The sequence below is a fragment of the Mizuhopecten yessoensis genome, unplaced genomic scaffold, assembly GCF_002113885.1.
Source record: "Mizuhopecten yessoensis strain PY_sf001 unplaced genomic scaffold, ASM211388v2 scaffold11179, whole genome shotgun sequence".
Classification (NCBI taxonomy): domain Eukaryota; kingdom Metazoa; phylum Mollusca; class Bivalvia; order Pectinida; family Pectinidae; genus Mizuhopecten; species Mizuhopecten yessoensis.
In genome coordinates, this window is record NW_018408919.1 from 21,187 (window position 1) to 37,141 (window position 15,955).

At 33.9% G+C, this 15,955-nt stretch overlaps 2 protein-coding genes across 4 annotated transcripts in view; one reads left to right on the forward strand and one right to left on the reverse strand.

Annotated features, from left to right (window-relative positions):
* Positions 1 to 188: 188 nt before the first annotated feature.
* LOC110440336 (tetratricopeptide repeat protein 29-like) lies at positions 189 to 8,498 on the reverse strand. Its single transcript, XM_021483337.1, has 10 exons — positions 8,425 to 8,498; positions 7,264 to 7,490; positions 6,509 to 6,732; positions 5,693 to 5,881; positions 4,638 to 4,853; positions 4,059 to 4,144; positions 3,735 to 3,826; positions 2,821 to 2,944; positions 1,956 to 2,190; positions 189 to 1,518 (listed from the first exon to the last, which is right to left on the reverse strand). The coding sequence occupies exons 2-10, from the start codon at positions 7,485 to 7,487 to the stop codon at positions 1,358 to 1,360; spliced, it is 1,551 nt and encodes a 516-aa protein (XP_021339012.1). The 5' UTR covers positions 7,488 to 7,490; positions 8,425 to 8,498; the 3' UTR covers positions 189 to 1,357.
* Positions 4,804 to 15,955, forward strand: part of LOC110440337 (STAGA complex 65 subunit gamma-like) — a 17,911-nt gene continuing 6,759 nt past the window's right edge. For 2 of the 3 annotated variants that reach the window (XM_021483338.1, XM_021483340.1), the window contains exons 1-8: positions 8,667 to 8,746; positions 9,749 to 9,921; positions 11,403 to 11,523; positions 11,988 to 12,106; positions 12,590 to 12,699; positions 13,403 to 13,524; positions 14,655 to 14,839; positions 15,696 to 15,787. In XM_021483338.1, the coding sequence (XP_021339013.1) occupies positions 9,761 to 9,921; positions 11,403 to 11,523; positions 11,988 to 12,106; positions 12,590 to 12,699; positions 13,403 to 13,524; positions 14,655 to 14,839; positions 15,696 to 15,787 (910 nt within the window). In that variant the 5' untranslated portion in view covers positions 8,667 to 8,746; positions 9,749 to 9,760. Of the gene's footprint in view, positions 4,880 to 8,666; positions 8,747 to 9,748; positions 9,922 to 11,402; positions 11,524 to 11,987; positions 12,107 to 12,589; positions 12,700 to 13,402; positions 13,525 to 14,654; positions 14,840 to 15,695; positions 15,788 to 15,955 lie in introns of those variants that run through there. The other variant, XM_021483339.1, reaches the window with a different exon arrangement.

The following is a 15,955-nucleotide window of genomic DNA, read 5'->3' on the forward strand; positions in this document are numbered from 1 at the left end:
TCGTTTATTTCTTCTGACCTCAAGAGTACACAAGAAGACACAATTTTTTCTCAAATTTATGCAGAAAAATGTAACAAGTACATTTCAATTTCTAAAAAGTTTATAAAAATGATGATTTTTTAAAATACTAATTTTGAGACTAAAAATTCAAGTCAAGATTTTTATTTATCATTTTTATTTATATGTGGGTTTTTTTTATTTACTTTTTTTTGAGAAATAGCCGTGTCTGGTACATAACTAAAGAATAGGCACTTATCTATACTAAGGCAGCTAGCTACAGCGCTAAAGATATTTAAATAAAAAAACTTATGCTGTACACATATACTAGGAACTTGCTTATTGAGACTTGTCTTAATGACAAGCTCATGAGATGTAGGATCCAGTTTGCATGTCTGCTTAATTCAAAATTGAAGAGCAAATTTTCATGAATACTAAGGACAGATCTTCATGAAAAAAATGTTTTGTTTTTTAATGCTACAAATTTAAATGATTATTCACACAAATTATTTGTTCATGAACTTTTTTACATAGGAAATGTATACCTATAATTATACACAAATTTGTTCTTGTGAAATTTCATGAAAAGTTTTACATAAGAAAAGTACTTTTCATAAAACACAAATTTGTGTAAATAACATAGAAATATACAGAGGGTGGATCATATGTGTGTACACAGGTATATATACACACATGAAATCGATACATACACCAGAGATGTCACATTCTTAACAATATAAACATATACAGAGAAAAACATGTACTGGTAATAATACAACAGAATTTACAGCAAACATGTATACATCTATACTCATACCTGACGAATCAGTTCAGCAGTACTATAGAGCAGCAGTTTTATCCATGGGCTTACATTGCTTTAATCTTTATCATAAGTTATATTGTATGTAAATAAAACTGACAAACATACACCCCCACATATAATTCTAACTAAACGCCATCTTGATGTAAAGTTGATTTTTGGCTGTCAAACTTATTTTGTAATAGACACAAAACTGAAATTTTATTTTAAGTATGCTTAAAGTTGGAAATTTCTTTCCCCTAATGCTTAAAAAATGTATGGCAGGAACAAATCCCAATATCCCTTAATAAGTGGCTGCATCATCTTAGTTTTCAACCAGGCCATCCCAAACTCAGCTGTCAGCTTTAAAACACAGCACATATATCCCAGAGAAGGAATGGTTTGCTATGCCATTTGCCTTTTAAAAAATATAGGAAATTCTCAGGGTTGATTTCCTTTGGATGATAAATTCTAAATGTGTTGCTGCAACTTGCATATCTTGGCTACCCCAGCTGGTGGGTGTGGCCTAGCTGATGGGCGTGGCTGGACTACCTGAGCCCCTCAACTATCCATGGTGCCTGTTTCTGTAGGCGTGTCTTCAGTCATGGTACCATCTCTCTGCTGTGCATTGTCCTCTTCTGGTTTCGCCTCCTCCTGGGTCGACTCCGCCTCCACTGGGGCGGGAGGGACGGGTGTGGGGGCCTTGGTCGGCTCTTCCTCTTCTGTAAACACAGAATTAGAAGCATCAATTAGTTTGCTATTAATATCTGTTCCATAAAAAGAATTTGGGAAGAAAACTAAAAAGTGACTAGCATTTATTTTAATGTTCCTGGAAACAAAACATCAACTGTCATTTACACATGTAAATTTAAAATATATATAAATAAATAAAACATCTGGTCTGTAATATACACCTACTCAAATGAAACTAATGTACAGAATGGAAAAACAATCCCTTTGATTCATATTTTTTTGCCAAAAAAACAGAAAGTACTATTATCAATGACCAACCTGAAAGCTGTCATTCAGATTTTCATATGATTTATAAGTATACATATTTACAAGGTAAGAAGTATACCAAATTTTTATTTTTCATGACAATCACAATTAATAAATTAATTTCAGAAATCATTCTGGAGAAAGAGAAAAGTTTACTCACTTGGTTCAGGGAATGGTTTCTCGAATTCGTCTGTTCTTGCACTCTTCCATTCAATCATGCGCTCAAGGGCAGGTCTGTGTTCCAGCACCACGTGGCCGTGGAAACCTCCCATCATTCTGTGCGCCATGGCAATGCCAAATTGGACACGGTTGGTATTTATTGCCTCCTTATCGGAGAGTGTACGCGAGATATTGTAGGCTTTGCTGAAGTAATCTGTAGCCTCGTCATAGCGACCCTGAATCAAACATTTTACACTGTATAGTTAAAGGAATACAGTAACAACAGGGTATCAGAATACACAGGTTTGATTTGGTAGATTTTGTAAGAAGTGTGTCAGATAAGATAGGGTGTTGGATTACTCAAGAGTTTTTTTGAAAGTGACAATCATATTTATCAAAACATTTCGATGACATTGAACACCTCTAAAGTCTAGAAACTTGAAACTAAATGCTCAGGAAACTGACATGGAATCCTGACAAAAACTAATATTCATGGGATAAAACTTTAACAAACATGCAACTTTTACAATAAATAATCACTGTTTTTGTGAACGAATGCGAATAGTAATAGTAAATATTTTGTTGGATCACTAAAGAATTATTCGGAAAGTGACTGCCACATTTATCAAGATTTCTCCGTGACATTGAACACCTTCCAAATCTTGAATCAGAAATTGTATATGGTATATGCTGACAAAACTTACTATAATTCAGAGGATAAAACTTTTACAATAAAGAAACACTGTATTTGTGAATGAATGTTATTGTAAATATTTTTCAAATCCTAAGTGACCACCAGAAATTATAAATTCTAAATCATTTTGAATTATCAAGCATGTAATCTTTTGCATTGAATTGTGACTCACCAGAGAATTTAGGATATTTCCCAGGTTGTGACAGGCCCGACTATAAGCTAATTCTTCGCCACTTTGTTCTGTGACCTCGACAAACTTCCTTAGGTATTCAATACTTTCCTCCAGCTTACCTTGACTAAAACAAGAAGGGGGATTAAAAGATTTGCAGAAGACATTTATGTTAATTGGCAGATCAAACATTTATTATTCAGACTTAAAAACCATTGTCAGTATCATTCAAAAACCTAACCTAAATGTGTATTTAAGTTAATTGTACACAACTGAAATTCAATAATGTTCATTTAAACAAAAACAAAGATACACGAAGGTGCTTTTCATAGTCCAAAAAAATTCTGACCGACTTTTGATATTTTTTTTTAAAGAGAGCAGAAAATTACTCTGTTGAAAAAATATGCCCTTTTGATAGATGTTTCCAGTAGGGAAATTACAAAAAGTCAAAACATAACAGATATTTTAAGTTCTCTTTATGATTCTATAGTATGAACACAATACATCTCCAGCACACCTGCAGGCATACACACATAGGGAGATATTAGCCAGGTGGCAAAAGACTAGTAGTTAGTGCCTGATAAGGCAGCTCCTGCAAATTCCTCAATTTTTTTCTTGATTAATGTCATTGTTAATTGTATTAATTGTATATCTATGTACTGTAAAGCGCTTTAGAGTGGCATATTCTAGCCTAAGCTAAGGGCGCTATATCAAATGTTGTATATTAATTAATTATTGATGATGTGTACATTTCTTTATTTGGTTGAATTCTTTTCATTAAATTATGTTTAGGAGAAAGGTTATGCAGTTGAAATATTTTTTTGCATGAAAATGTTGGCTTCTTGAACTATAAAGAAATTTGAAACTCCTGAAAATTAGACAATTGAGCATGTTAGTCAGAAACAAGTTATACATACCTGGCATAAGCCTTAGAGATAGCATCACATGCCTTTCCTATACCTTCACTGTTACCAAACTCATTGCATATGTCCAGGAAATTATTGAGATGCTGCAATCAAACAATGATCCTATTTAATTGAATACAATTCTATTAGCAGTACCTCATGTCTACATTAGCAATGCTGCTGCGGAAGATATTTTGAAATACACCTGAAAATTTCCATGGCACCAAAATTTCAATTTTTAATGTAAAGCAGATTTAAACAGTTAACAAAAACTTTTGATTTAAAATGACCCACATGTGTGATTTAAATAAAAATAAAAAACCAAATAGGACTTACCACAAGTGCAGATTTACCGTCACCGCATTTCTCGTGTGTCTGCCCCAGTGTATACGATGCTTGACCTTCAAGTGTCTTATCATGACCTACAGCAATAAAGAAGTGAAGATTTACATTGTTATGATTGAGCTTAAAGTAAACAGTCTTACCAAGACTATTAATACAAACTAAATACAGTACATTTGTACCTCTTTATCTTAGTAATACCTATAATGGTACCTCTGAAATCTAAACTTCAAATAATAAATTGTTAAATCATTTCTTTAATTCTAAATTCTATGGAACAATTTTTGAAGACTAGTTAGATTCCATGATTTAGATTCTACAATTATCAAGTCTAGATTTTAACGAAAAAATCTGGGTCTAAACAAGTAAAATAGCACAGGTAGAAGGCATTCCAGACTTTTTTATTTGACCTTAACTCATTCACCCCTAAAGTCACCTTTAAACCTTAACAAATCAATGACTAGGCAAGTCCAGTTTAGATATGTAGGGGTGAATGAGTTATTAAGTAATTTTCATATGCTTGAGGTTGCAATATGATAAGTAGATGATAGTGAGACAATAAATATAACTCACTTTCCTTGGCCATGTTGAGGGCCTTGGTAAGGAAGTCGAGTGCCTTTTCCAGCTCCTCTTGTCGTTCCAGGACCTGGCCAATGGCAGTGTAGATTCTCCACAGATTGAAGCAGGCATCTGTATGGAACGTGACATCATCAGCCGTGATCCACTCCTTGTGATCCACAGCTAGTTTATAGTATGCCTCAAAATGATCCACAGCTTCATAATTGTCACCTGCAATATCATTAGTTGGATCAAAGGTATGTATTTACACAATACAACTCCAGCACACATAACAGGCATACACACATATGGAGATATTAGCCAGGTGGCATAGGACTAGCATAAAAATTCATGTAAATTCTATGTTAAGTTTATTTGCAAAGAAGATTATGACAGAGAAAATCTTTGGAAGCTGACAGTAATAGGCCATTAAGGCATTTTTTAGTTACTACATGTATAATAAATTAGAGGGGCCCTTATACGTAAAATTAAAAGAAATTGGAAATTAGGAGCAGCCAATTTCAATTTTGAGGGGCCTGACTGAAAATGCCTGAGTTACATACACATTACATTAGGTCCCAACTTCTCACGTTAAAACTTTGCTTATGTTTTTGCAAAAGGATTTTATTTAATTAAACTTTTTTCATAATTTTTGGAAATATTTTGTAAATTTCGTTCTGTTTGTATATTTTTTCAAAAAGATACATAATCTGTTTGAAAAATATTTTAATAAGTCATGAAAACTAACATTTCAAAAAGTTTTTGTTAAGATTTAATAAAATTTACTAAAACTAAAATTTCATTTTTTTAAAGGTGGTAATACAATCTGGTTGGGGTTGGGTGGGATGGGTGGTGGGGAGGTGTCACAATTTTGTTTACCTCTCTGCCCCTCCCTTCACCTTAATATTTCTGGAAAAAACACTCATTACAAATGTTTCCTTTAAAAGAATCTTTTGAGAAAAAAACCCACACAAAAAACAAATTTGACAATTATTTTCATCATTTCCCCTAATTTAGGTCAGGGTTGCTTTACCCCAAAGACCAGGTAATTTTGTTTTCAATGTATTTACCATTCTCTTCCAAGGACACACCAACATTGTAATGGCCTTGGGCTTGCATCTTGCCGTGGTCACCCTGGACCTCCGTACTCGTTTGTAAACAGGTCGTGAAGAAGTGGTCAGCTAGCCATTTATCGTCTTTGGTTGATTGGAAATACCTAGCTAATTCGTACCTGTTTCTGTACACCTCAGAAAAGTCACCTGTAATATTAATTATTTTAATTAGACACTACATGTACTACAAATATCTAATTTGTATATTCAGTTTTGTTATGACCTTGGTATCAAATTTGAAAATATCTATATTAACTTGATGGTATACCACGCATAAAGTAAAATGAATTGCATATGATAGGCCAAATTTCTTTAGCATTCTACAACAAATTTTTGTATGTACTAACTTTTATATATTAACTGATAATGTTTTTATTGTGATAGTTCATTTATATTTTTTATACTTGTGCCACGATGCACTATTTTTAGCATATTTGTTTTCTTATATTGCCTTCAAAGAAATTACATAAGGGGTCTAACCCATCCTCAGGAAGTAAAAATAGTGGTCTCATAACACAGGTGGTCTCTGAATAGTAAGTTAACACACATTCGCTTAACAATAAAATCAATATATTGGGAAACATAAAGGAGCTTGAGTGGTCTTTTAACACAGGTTGTCTCTAAATAGAGGTGGTTGCTTGTGCAGGTTTGACTGGATGTATCTGTACACTGAGCACTAGGAAAATAAATTATGTAAATCAATATTTATGTAAAGCCATATTTAAGTTTGAAGATCTTAAAAAGATGACAGACACAAATTCAAACTATATCTACCTTTTCTGTAGGCTTCCTCTGCTCTGGTTAAATGCACTTTTAACATGTCTAATTTTGCATGTTGATCTTTTAACATGATCAGTGTCCACATAAGTGATTCTGGGCCTCTCTCTAGCCGTTCTTCCTCTTGTTGTTTTATTAAAGCAAAAAGTTCACTAAATGACTTATGGTAGCCTTCCTGCAGCATGTCTAAACACAGATTATGCTTGTATGTATTCCTGAAGCTGAAATCAGAAACAAATTACAAATTAAACATCAAATCAACAATGAGGTAAGTTTATGAACTGTCCTAGCTACCAACTGAATTGGATTTATTGGGAGTCTCATTTATTGCCTTCCATGAAGGCAATAAATTGCCTTATTGGCTTTTTTTTATGAAGCATGAACACTATTGATCTTCATTACAAAAAAACTATTTATTACAGTTTGTATACATGTATTATTAATTAAAAGTATGAAAAACAAATTTAAGTAATTAATAAAAGGAACAAGTAATAGAAAATATGTTTTCTTCAGTGATATGAGTGGAATTCCAATGTTTCAATGTAACATTTAGGGGATAATGTGAAATTTACATACATGAGCAAATTGCTTAATTCAACTGCGACAGGTAAACAATGTAGGTAGGGGAAGCAGGGGTGTTATATTTGAGAAAGGGAAACTTCACTATAGGAAAGTCGATGTGAGTGAGGGGGAATTTCTTTGGGTGGTAAAAATATAGATTGTAGGCTTAATCACCAACTAGACAAACATACCTGGCTGTCTGTCTTTTAGAAAGATCCGGCTGTTGTTGCCGGAGTATATCATGTTTAACAAAGGGATCTCTGTCTGGAGTACTAGGAATTTTACGTAGAGGTTTGAGTTTCTTTCCACTTGGTGGACCTTTCGGAGGGGAGGGCATGAAATGTTGTACATTTTGCCCTTTCCTGCTCCCTGCAGACCCATTAATTGGCGGCAGAGTGGCCGCCATTGTGGCCATTCACTGAAATAAAAGTAGAACAATGTTTAAGAATTAAAAAGATCACTAGGCACCCATTTTTAAAAATGTGAATAACACGTTTTTTAACAAATAATGTATATAAGACTTATATGTAAACTAAATAACCTCGCGCTTCAAGCACCGGAAAACGTCCTAGTTATTGTAAACATGAAGAGGTCTCAAAACAAGCTGCAAGCTTTTCAAAGATGTCGGACCTACGAGAAAGCAATGGAAAGATGATTTATCACAATACTTGGCTACTTGAAGTAATTCCCCAATACAATACCTTATAATGGATTGTTGAAACAATATTGCTTTACACCACATTTTGCATTTTGAATCCTTGAAAATACAGAAATCCAAGGCTTTAAACATTTTTCAGTTCAGAATATTTTATCTTTTGATCAATGTTTTATCCCGAGGGTTTGAATTATCTTATCATTACCTCACATCAGGGATGGATTCTATTAATAATAATATGACATGTATCATCTCATTGGTCTAAATGACACTTGTAAAACACCCCTGAAAGCTATGTCATCCAGTGGCGGATCCAGAGTTTTTTTGGGCTTCAGGAACCTAACCCTCATCCTTAGAATTTTCTTTAAAAATCATGTATTTTCACCATTTTCCTCAATTTTCCCCCACTTNTGCAACCCAGCAAATGAAACTGTGGTGTATATATTTCAATAACGCCACACTTTACACTGTATGGTATGGCCTAGGCTATTACAGTCACGACAGTCTTCCGGAATCAACTCCATCGAATCATGCTCACCAAAACATGATTGATAACAACATAAAATTTCAATCAATGTTACCTAGAAGTACAAATGTGTGAAACATGTAGCTTTGATCTTTTTTATCAGAAAGTTTTGTTTATATGACTGACATTTTCTTATTTTGTTAATTTGCGGCCCGAATAAGCCTTATTTACCTCCAAAACAACAGTCGCTGATATACCAGGCAAGTCAACGGCTGCCATAAGTTTTTCGTTGCTACGACAACGTCAGACACGCAGTAAATATACGTGAGATACAAACATATTTGTATCACGTAAAAACAAATTTGTACGTGCATATGGTTACAAATAAAAATATAGTAAGGAACTGACTTTAAATTTTGAATCTTTGTATATTAAATTTAGTTGAAATTTTATATCATTCCTCTCCGCGGCTACGGGCACTTGACTATAAACTTCCGGTTAAATAACTGCTGCGATTGACTTCATTTGTTAGGTTCCATTGGGGCTTAGAAAGGTATAAACGTTTCTCATGCGCTAATTCATGGTTATGAATATATTTAAGGATGTATGTTTTATATGTGTTAGACAGATAACACTTTCTGTCTGATGTCACAACATTATAATGTTATATCGGCCCTTTCACTTAATTCAGCCTTTTATCGAACAGCAGACGATCGCGACCGGCAACTTCCTTTTGCGTCACAACACAGTGTAAAACAGTATATATGAAATCTGCGTACTTTCCCTACATTTTGTTTGTACTCTTTTTCAATACCTTTTTTGCATTGAATTTTCCCGATGACCAATTATTATGTTATATATAAATAGAAATTATTGTGATATCTAGATCTATCATCAGTATACATATGGATGACTTTTTTAACCATATGAATAAGATAAAGATATAAAAAAAGACTTTTTGATCTGACAATACAGTTCCATGGAGTGACTTAAATTTCTGAGTCCCTATGAACCTATATATATAGATAGGAATTAGCGAATTAGAACAAAACTATACAAGTGTGGCAGGTTTTAATTGTACATAGGATTAATTAAGGTTGCCTTCTAGCTTCGAGCTAGAGGGAATATCACTAATTAGGTCCAAAATTACAGAAATGTACCAAGAAAAAATGATGACAAAATTATTAACTATACCTTTATAAAGATTGAAGATGGAAATTCACAAAAAATATTTGAAGACAGTTTTGGATGATGTGTGTAGAATTAACCAGAATAGCCCAACCATGTGAAACAACAGTCATGTAATTTCAAAACACATAACAATGAGTTGTGGTGTACTATAAACTGGCATTAAAAACTCACCTTTTCTAGGTGATTTTTTTTCTATTTTATTCCAATTATAATAAAACAATAGTTAAAGCTATGCAATAAAACATTCTTCTGTAGATATCTGAAGTAAAATGGTATGAAATTACCAATCTTTATCTTAAATTTCCATTGATAATTTAGACTAGACTTAAAAAGTTTGATATTCTCATGACCTTTGAACTTTCAGTGATAACTCATAATGACAACCACAACTTACTGGGGTGAGCTGCCCAATCTGCCTGATACAGATTCGGGGATTGCAGCCATTGAGAGGGAACAGATGACAAAACCTCGTCCCATGGATGTGGAAGGACCAAGACTACATCAGCCATCCAGTAGACATCATCCTCCCACTAATGAGTGAGTATCTAAAGTACATATACCAGATCACTCGATAATTCAGGGGTTATGCTCACTTGCATTCTTTGCATCCCTGGAATATGCCATAGGAAAATTGGAGGGACACGGCTAGCAATTATATTGGTCTTGGGTAAAAAAGTGAGTAATCATTAGGCTGATACCTGTCCTTTGTAGATTACCTGGGAACATTATACATCACTTTCTTTTTCCCAAAATTTAATCAAAACCTTTTAAATGTCTGGAAAATGACATAATGGACAAAAATATGTATCCGTTTCCTTTCTCACTTTAAAAGGGACCGAGTAATATGAATTCTCCTGACAGGTGAACTTTTACCAATTCTGCTCTCAAACTACCAACAAAGGGAGGTAATCTGAAAATTGAAAAATTGAATAGGTTTATAGTTTTCATGAATAAAATTACTTTTTGGGTGAAATATGATGCTTTGAGATCATGTGCATGTGTATATGTGTTATGTTGTTTGATGATGTCATAGTAACTATGACATCATCAAGGCTCACTGATATCAAAATGATCACTAGGAAACTCATCACAACAACAAACTAGCAACAGACACACTTCCTCTAACCGATGAACAGCACCAAAATGTCAGATATTCTGAAACATCAGACAAGACATGACCTACATATGTAACTTTTTAAACGTTTTAAGCAATAATGAATGAAAGTGATGCTGAATCAAGCATAAAAAGGCTTTTTTTTCAGAAAAAATCAATGTCTGTGTGTATAAGTTAGGTAGCAGAGTATAGTAGAAATGGCTTGACCCTAAAAATAAAGGGCATGTCTCGGATAAACCTGGATAGCGGATTCGTCCTGCACAACACACCTACATATATATATACATTTATAAACTACATTTGAATACGTTTTTTTTTAGAAGAATAAATATTTTTTCAAAAAGTGATTTCCCCAGATTTCGAACTTGTGAAAACCATGGTTACCACATAAAAAAATGCAAAAAAAACATGATTTTTAACCCAAAATTTGACCCACGCAAGTAGTAATTTTTTTCTTAAAACTGTCTTAAATTAAATATCGCCTACTCGGTCACAGATACTCACGTTTTAGTTTTATCTCCAAAAATTGATATTGTGAAATTTTTGTCAATTTCTTTTTTTAATCTTACTGACCCCTATAATGGGCCACCTCCTGTCTGTTAAACATTAAATGGCTTCTGTTGGTGAGAATCAGTATGCTTATGATGTGCGACTTGAAATGTTAGCAACATTTTATTTGACTTTTTGGACTTTGACCTTTTAGACGTGAACTTTCAAAATGCTAAATTTAGCCTCCTTGTAGTAACTGACATTTTCCATTTTCTGGTTTCATTTGAACTAGATTAAAAAAAATAAGAGTAGGTAGATGAACTTTGGAAACTAATCAAAAACATAAATATATCTTTAATAAAATGGCCTGTGACCAGATATCACAACTGTTAAAATTCAATGTCACCTGTTGCAGTCCTCTACCAAGTGACAAATTTGAGATGGACCCCATCGTCCTACACACCATTCGACTTGTCCAACATGCCAAGAAACTCCGCCAGCTTATCTCCAGTGTCCAGCAGCAGCAAGAGGCTGTAGTAAGTATTTTCCAAGCTGTCAATGTGCCGAAGTCTATCTGTTGTATTATTATTTTTTTATTCTTTTGTTCTTATTAATTATGCAAACACTTTTTAGACAGATTTCATTTTTTTATATCATAATTATAAATACATCTTCACTATTTCAAAAATATGAAAATTGAAATTAAAAAAATATATCTTAGAATCACAATTATGTAAAGTAAAGTAAATTACACAAAAGACATATTTGGTTCAGGGCTTTTAGTCGTCCCTGGACAATAAGAAATTTCAGAAGTCAGTTAATGTTTTCCCTGAAACCTGAAACCTGAGGGATACATGTCAAATAGACATCTTTTGCAAACAAATGAGTAATAGTTCAAATTAGCATACTCTCAAGGGTCTAATGAAAGCCTTGTTCGGTTAGCAGTATTTCTCTGAGATTGTCTTGGAGATTGAACATTTCTGTAAATATTAATTTGTAGAAGAACGGAGAAAGTGAGATCACCTACCCTGCTACCCCACCTATCCCAGAGTTCACAGGGTCTCTGCCTAAACACACGGTTCAGGGACCAGTACCATTCATGCCGAAGGAAACAGAGAGGTTTGTAAAAGAGGCTACTGTCTGCTTTCTCTATCCAAAAATCTGTTTTCATCACATGAGAAAACAGATTTTGGGATAGAGGAAGGATGAGAAAACACACTATGGGATATAAATTTCCAAAGTTCCATCAGAATAATTTTCAAACCTTTGATAAGGCTTGTGTAAAACAAATATAGTAAAAAAGAATTACTTTACTGTGATTAAGAAACGTAAACCCTTTTCTTTATTTTCTTGTTACATGTATCGTGTCCTCATTGTTGACCTTGGCTCTTGACCTTCAGATTTGTAGAAGACAATTTCTATCTCTTGATTTGTCTGTGAACTATTTGCTTCTTTGAAAGAGATTTGGAATATCCCTTTGAATCTTTGCATTTGATAATAGACATTGTTAACATTAAATCTTTGAAACACTGACATTTGAAATGAGTGTATAACCTGTTTTCTTTAACGTGTCGATAAACACCAGAGACATTCATGTTGCAGTGACTTTGTGAAGGGCATCGGTGACCCACCCCCAGAGGTTGATGACCATGCCTGTAGGAAACTTCTCCGGAGATCGGTAGCAGCCATATGTGCACATACTGGTTATGACAGTAGGTATATCTTTAACTCATTCACCCCTGAAATTTCATAATGAACTATTCTAACCTTTGAATTGGAAGGGTTCAAATGTGTCTTCAGGGGGGAATGAGTTAACACATTCACCCCTGAAGACACATTTGAACTCTTCCAATTCAAAGGTTGGAATAGTTCATTATAAAATTTCAGGGGTAAATGAGTTAAAAATAAGGGATGAATCAAATACTTTTAATTTAACAGCTACATCATTCTAGAAATTTGCAAGTTTGAGGTTATTGACATGAATAATTTATCATAATATAATGTAGAAATAAATATTAAAAGGAATTGGTACATCAATACTATTATTTGGCGAGGAGATCCTACGTCCTGTGGGTAGTGATCGGTCTATGTACCGGTGGAGGAACCAGAGGTGGATACCGAAGTATTCTAGTGGAGCTCCACCAAAGGGAGGTAACTGCATGTCATTAAATGATGGAACATCAACACCAAGGATTCCGTATATGTATGTTTTATTACTTCACATGTTTCGGATGGCTAGGCCAACTGTCATCAGAACCCGTCTAGCCATCGAAACATGTAAACTTATAAAACATTTTCGGAATCCTTGGTGTTGGTGCTCCATCATTTATCTACCAGGTACTAGTATTTATCATAATATAGAACATTAATCTGACATACATATGTTTACATTAATTTGTTTTATTTCATATTAAGGCACAAATGAATCAATCCTGGAGACACTGACTGACATTACGCACGAGTACTACCAGCAGATCACCAGTCACCTTCGGACTGCAGTGGACAACCGACTGCTAAATGGTCATAATGGCTTCCCGGTATGTTTCACAGACAAAGGCCCATGTTTAAAATATTCTTTGTTTGCCCTTGGTCAGCACAGTTATATTATAAAGTTAGGTAACTTTTTATAAGTACTGTTAAACTATTAGTAAATCTACATAAATCAAACTTAATTAACTCATTCACCCCTGAAGAAACATTTGAATCCTTCCAATATAAAGGTTGGAATAGTTCATTAAGAAATTTCAGGGGTGAATGAGTTAATATGATGTTTAAATTAAAGCCAAAATTTTCATCAGGAAAAAAAGTTAATCTTCCAACATCCTGTCTTATTCGACCCCTGAATATTCCAGCATCCTGTATAATCTACCCTTGAGAATTCCGACATCATATCTAAATCAACATGATTTTAATGAAATCTACCAAATGAGACTTGTGTATTCCCTCTTCCTGTCTAATTGACCATTTTGTTGTATGCACAGTGTGGGATTAGACAGGTTTCAATGTTCAAGAAAATGAGTTAATATTACATAAGTTTGTAGAATTAAGTGGTTAAAGTGGTTATTTAAATAGATAAATTCATAGATGCAAACAAAAAGAACAGAAGCAAATTATACTGATACAGTTCTAGTAGATGCCTTTAAGGGAGATAACACTAATACCAACCAATGAAGGACTTTAGGGCTGCTTTCATTTATCACGATCCAAATGGTATGATCGGTTGGACCAGGGTTGTTCCTTAATAGAATAAGGTCGGACCTAGTAATCTTATGCTGCTTTCAGGCGAGTCTTGACAAAGCCTTGCAAAGCCTGCATAAACTTTTGCAGGTCCGCCAGGATTTATACCCGAAAATGTTACATTTAAAAACAGACAAACCGGTTGTTCCACATAAACAAACAGGCCTTAGGTAGCATATTTAAAGAGGAAAGGTGAAATAACATAATTTTAACACCTGCAAAGAAAACTTGATTCTGCTTTTTTTTAACAAGGCTACAAAAACAGGAATCACAATTCAATATCTGAATTGCAATTCAAAGGTTTTTTCATTTAATGGTGTGGAAGTTGGAACTGTTTTGGAAAGGAAATGTGTTTTACTTTAAGGTAGTGATAAATGAACTATTATGAAAATCAGTGTTATTTATTGTTGCTTGGACTGTTTTGTTGCAGGATGTTGTAGAAGAGGTGTTCCACCATGTAGGGATCGGTAGTGTGACCACGCTTCACAGCTTCTACCAGAATCACATCATCAACTACCAGAGGAACATGGAACAGACCTGCCAGCAACTCTTCTCGGAGTATGAGAAGCTCAAGCTACCCATCATGATAAAGATGGAGACAGTGCCGGTCATCAGGTACCTTGTAATGTCACACTATACTGGACATCATACATGTGATTTCTCCCTATTTTGTAGGGAGTCTCTGTATATTTTCCGTGAAAAATTGGAACTCCCTCTAAAAAAACACAATCTTACTACAATTGTTTCTGATATTATAAATTCTTATTTTTTGATGAGCCTATAGACGCTATAAATAAGCATAGGATCAATGTTAATTACATGAACAGTCTTAAGTTAGGAATATTGTTCAATATCGAACAAATTTGTTATTTTGGTTAAAGAATGCTTGCATTGAAAATCTCCCTACCTAAAAACTCCAGCTCTCTACCAGTAGATGAGAAATTGGATCTGACGCTATTTATATATGATACATATACATGTATAGTCCATTATATTCCTTTATTCAACTTTTTTTTACAATTTCAAAATTATGATCAAATGTTAGATTACCAAATGAACAAATCATGCTTCAAATATATTATGTGACACATGATAAAATTATAAAAAGATGATAGAATTATAAAGGTGTATCAAGCAAAATTAGAGCCAGTTTATCATATTTAAGTACCATATGGTTTGAACATGTTTGAGAGAACATTGAGGTATATTATAAAACATTGCCGAGATTTCATGATGATGGAGTTACATTTTCATCATTTAAACTACCATTAAAAGAATGGTTCATAAAGATAACATGTCCTTTGAATGTTTCAGAGAAAACACATAAAAGATATCAGAATTTTGTGTATGTTCATTATTTGTTTGCTCTGAAGTCATTGTTTTGTTTCTAAATTTGACATTTGCCAAAATCCTGCATTGAAAAGCAAAGTGGCATCATAGTTTAAAGTTTTTTCCAATTTTTTCTTTGAAGAATTAAAGAAGAACCGTGTTCGGAGATTCAATTTCCTGTCCTGGATGAGAATGACGAGATCAATGATGCAGAACAGTTACTACAGCTGGAAGGTTAGAAGCTGACTCTATTGTTATATCCACTCTCTGGTAGACCCGCTGTTTACTACAGCTGGAAGGTTTGAAGCTGACTCCATTGTTATATCCACTCTCTGGTAGACTCGCTGTTTACTACAGCTGGAAGGTTAGAAGCTGACTCTATTGTTTATTCCACTCTCTGGT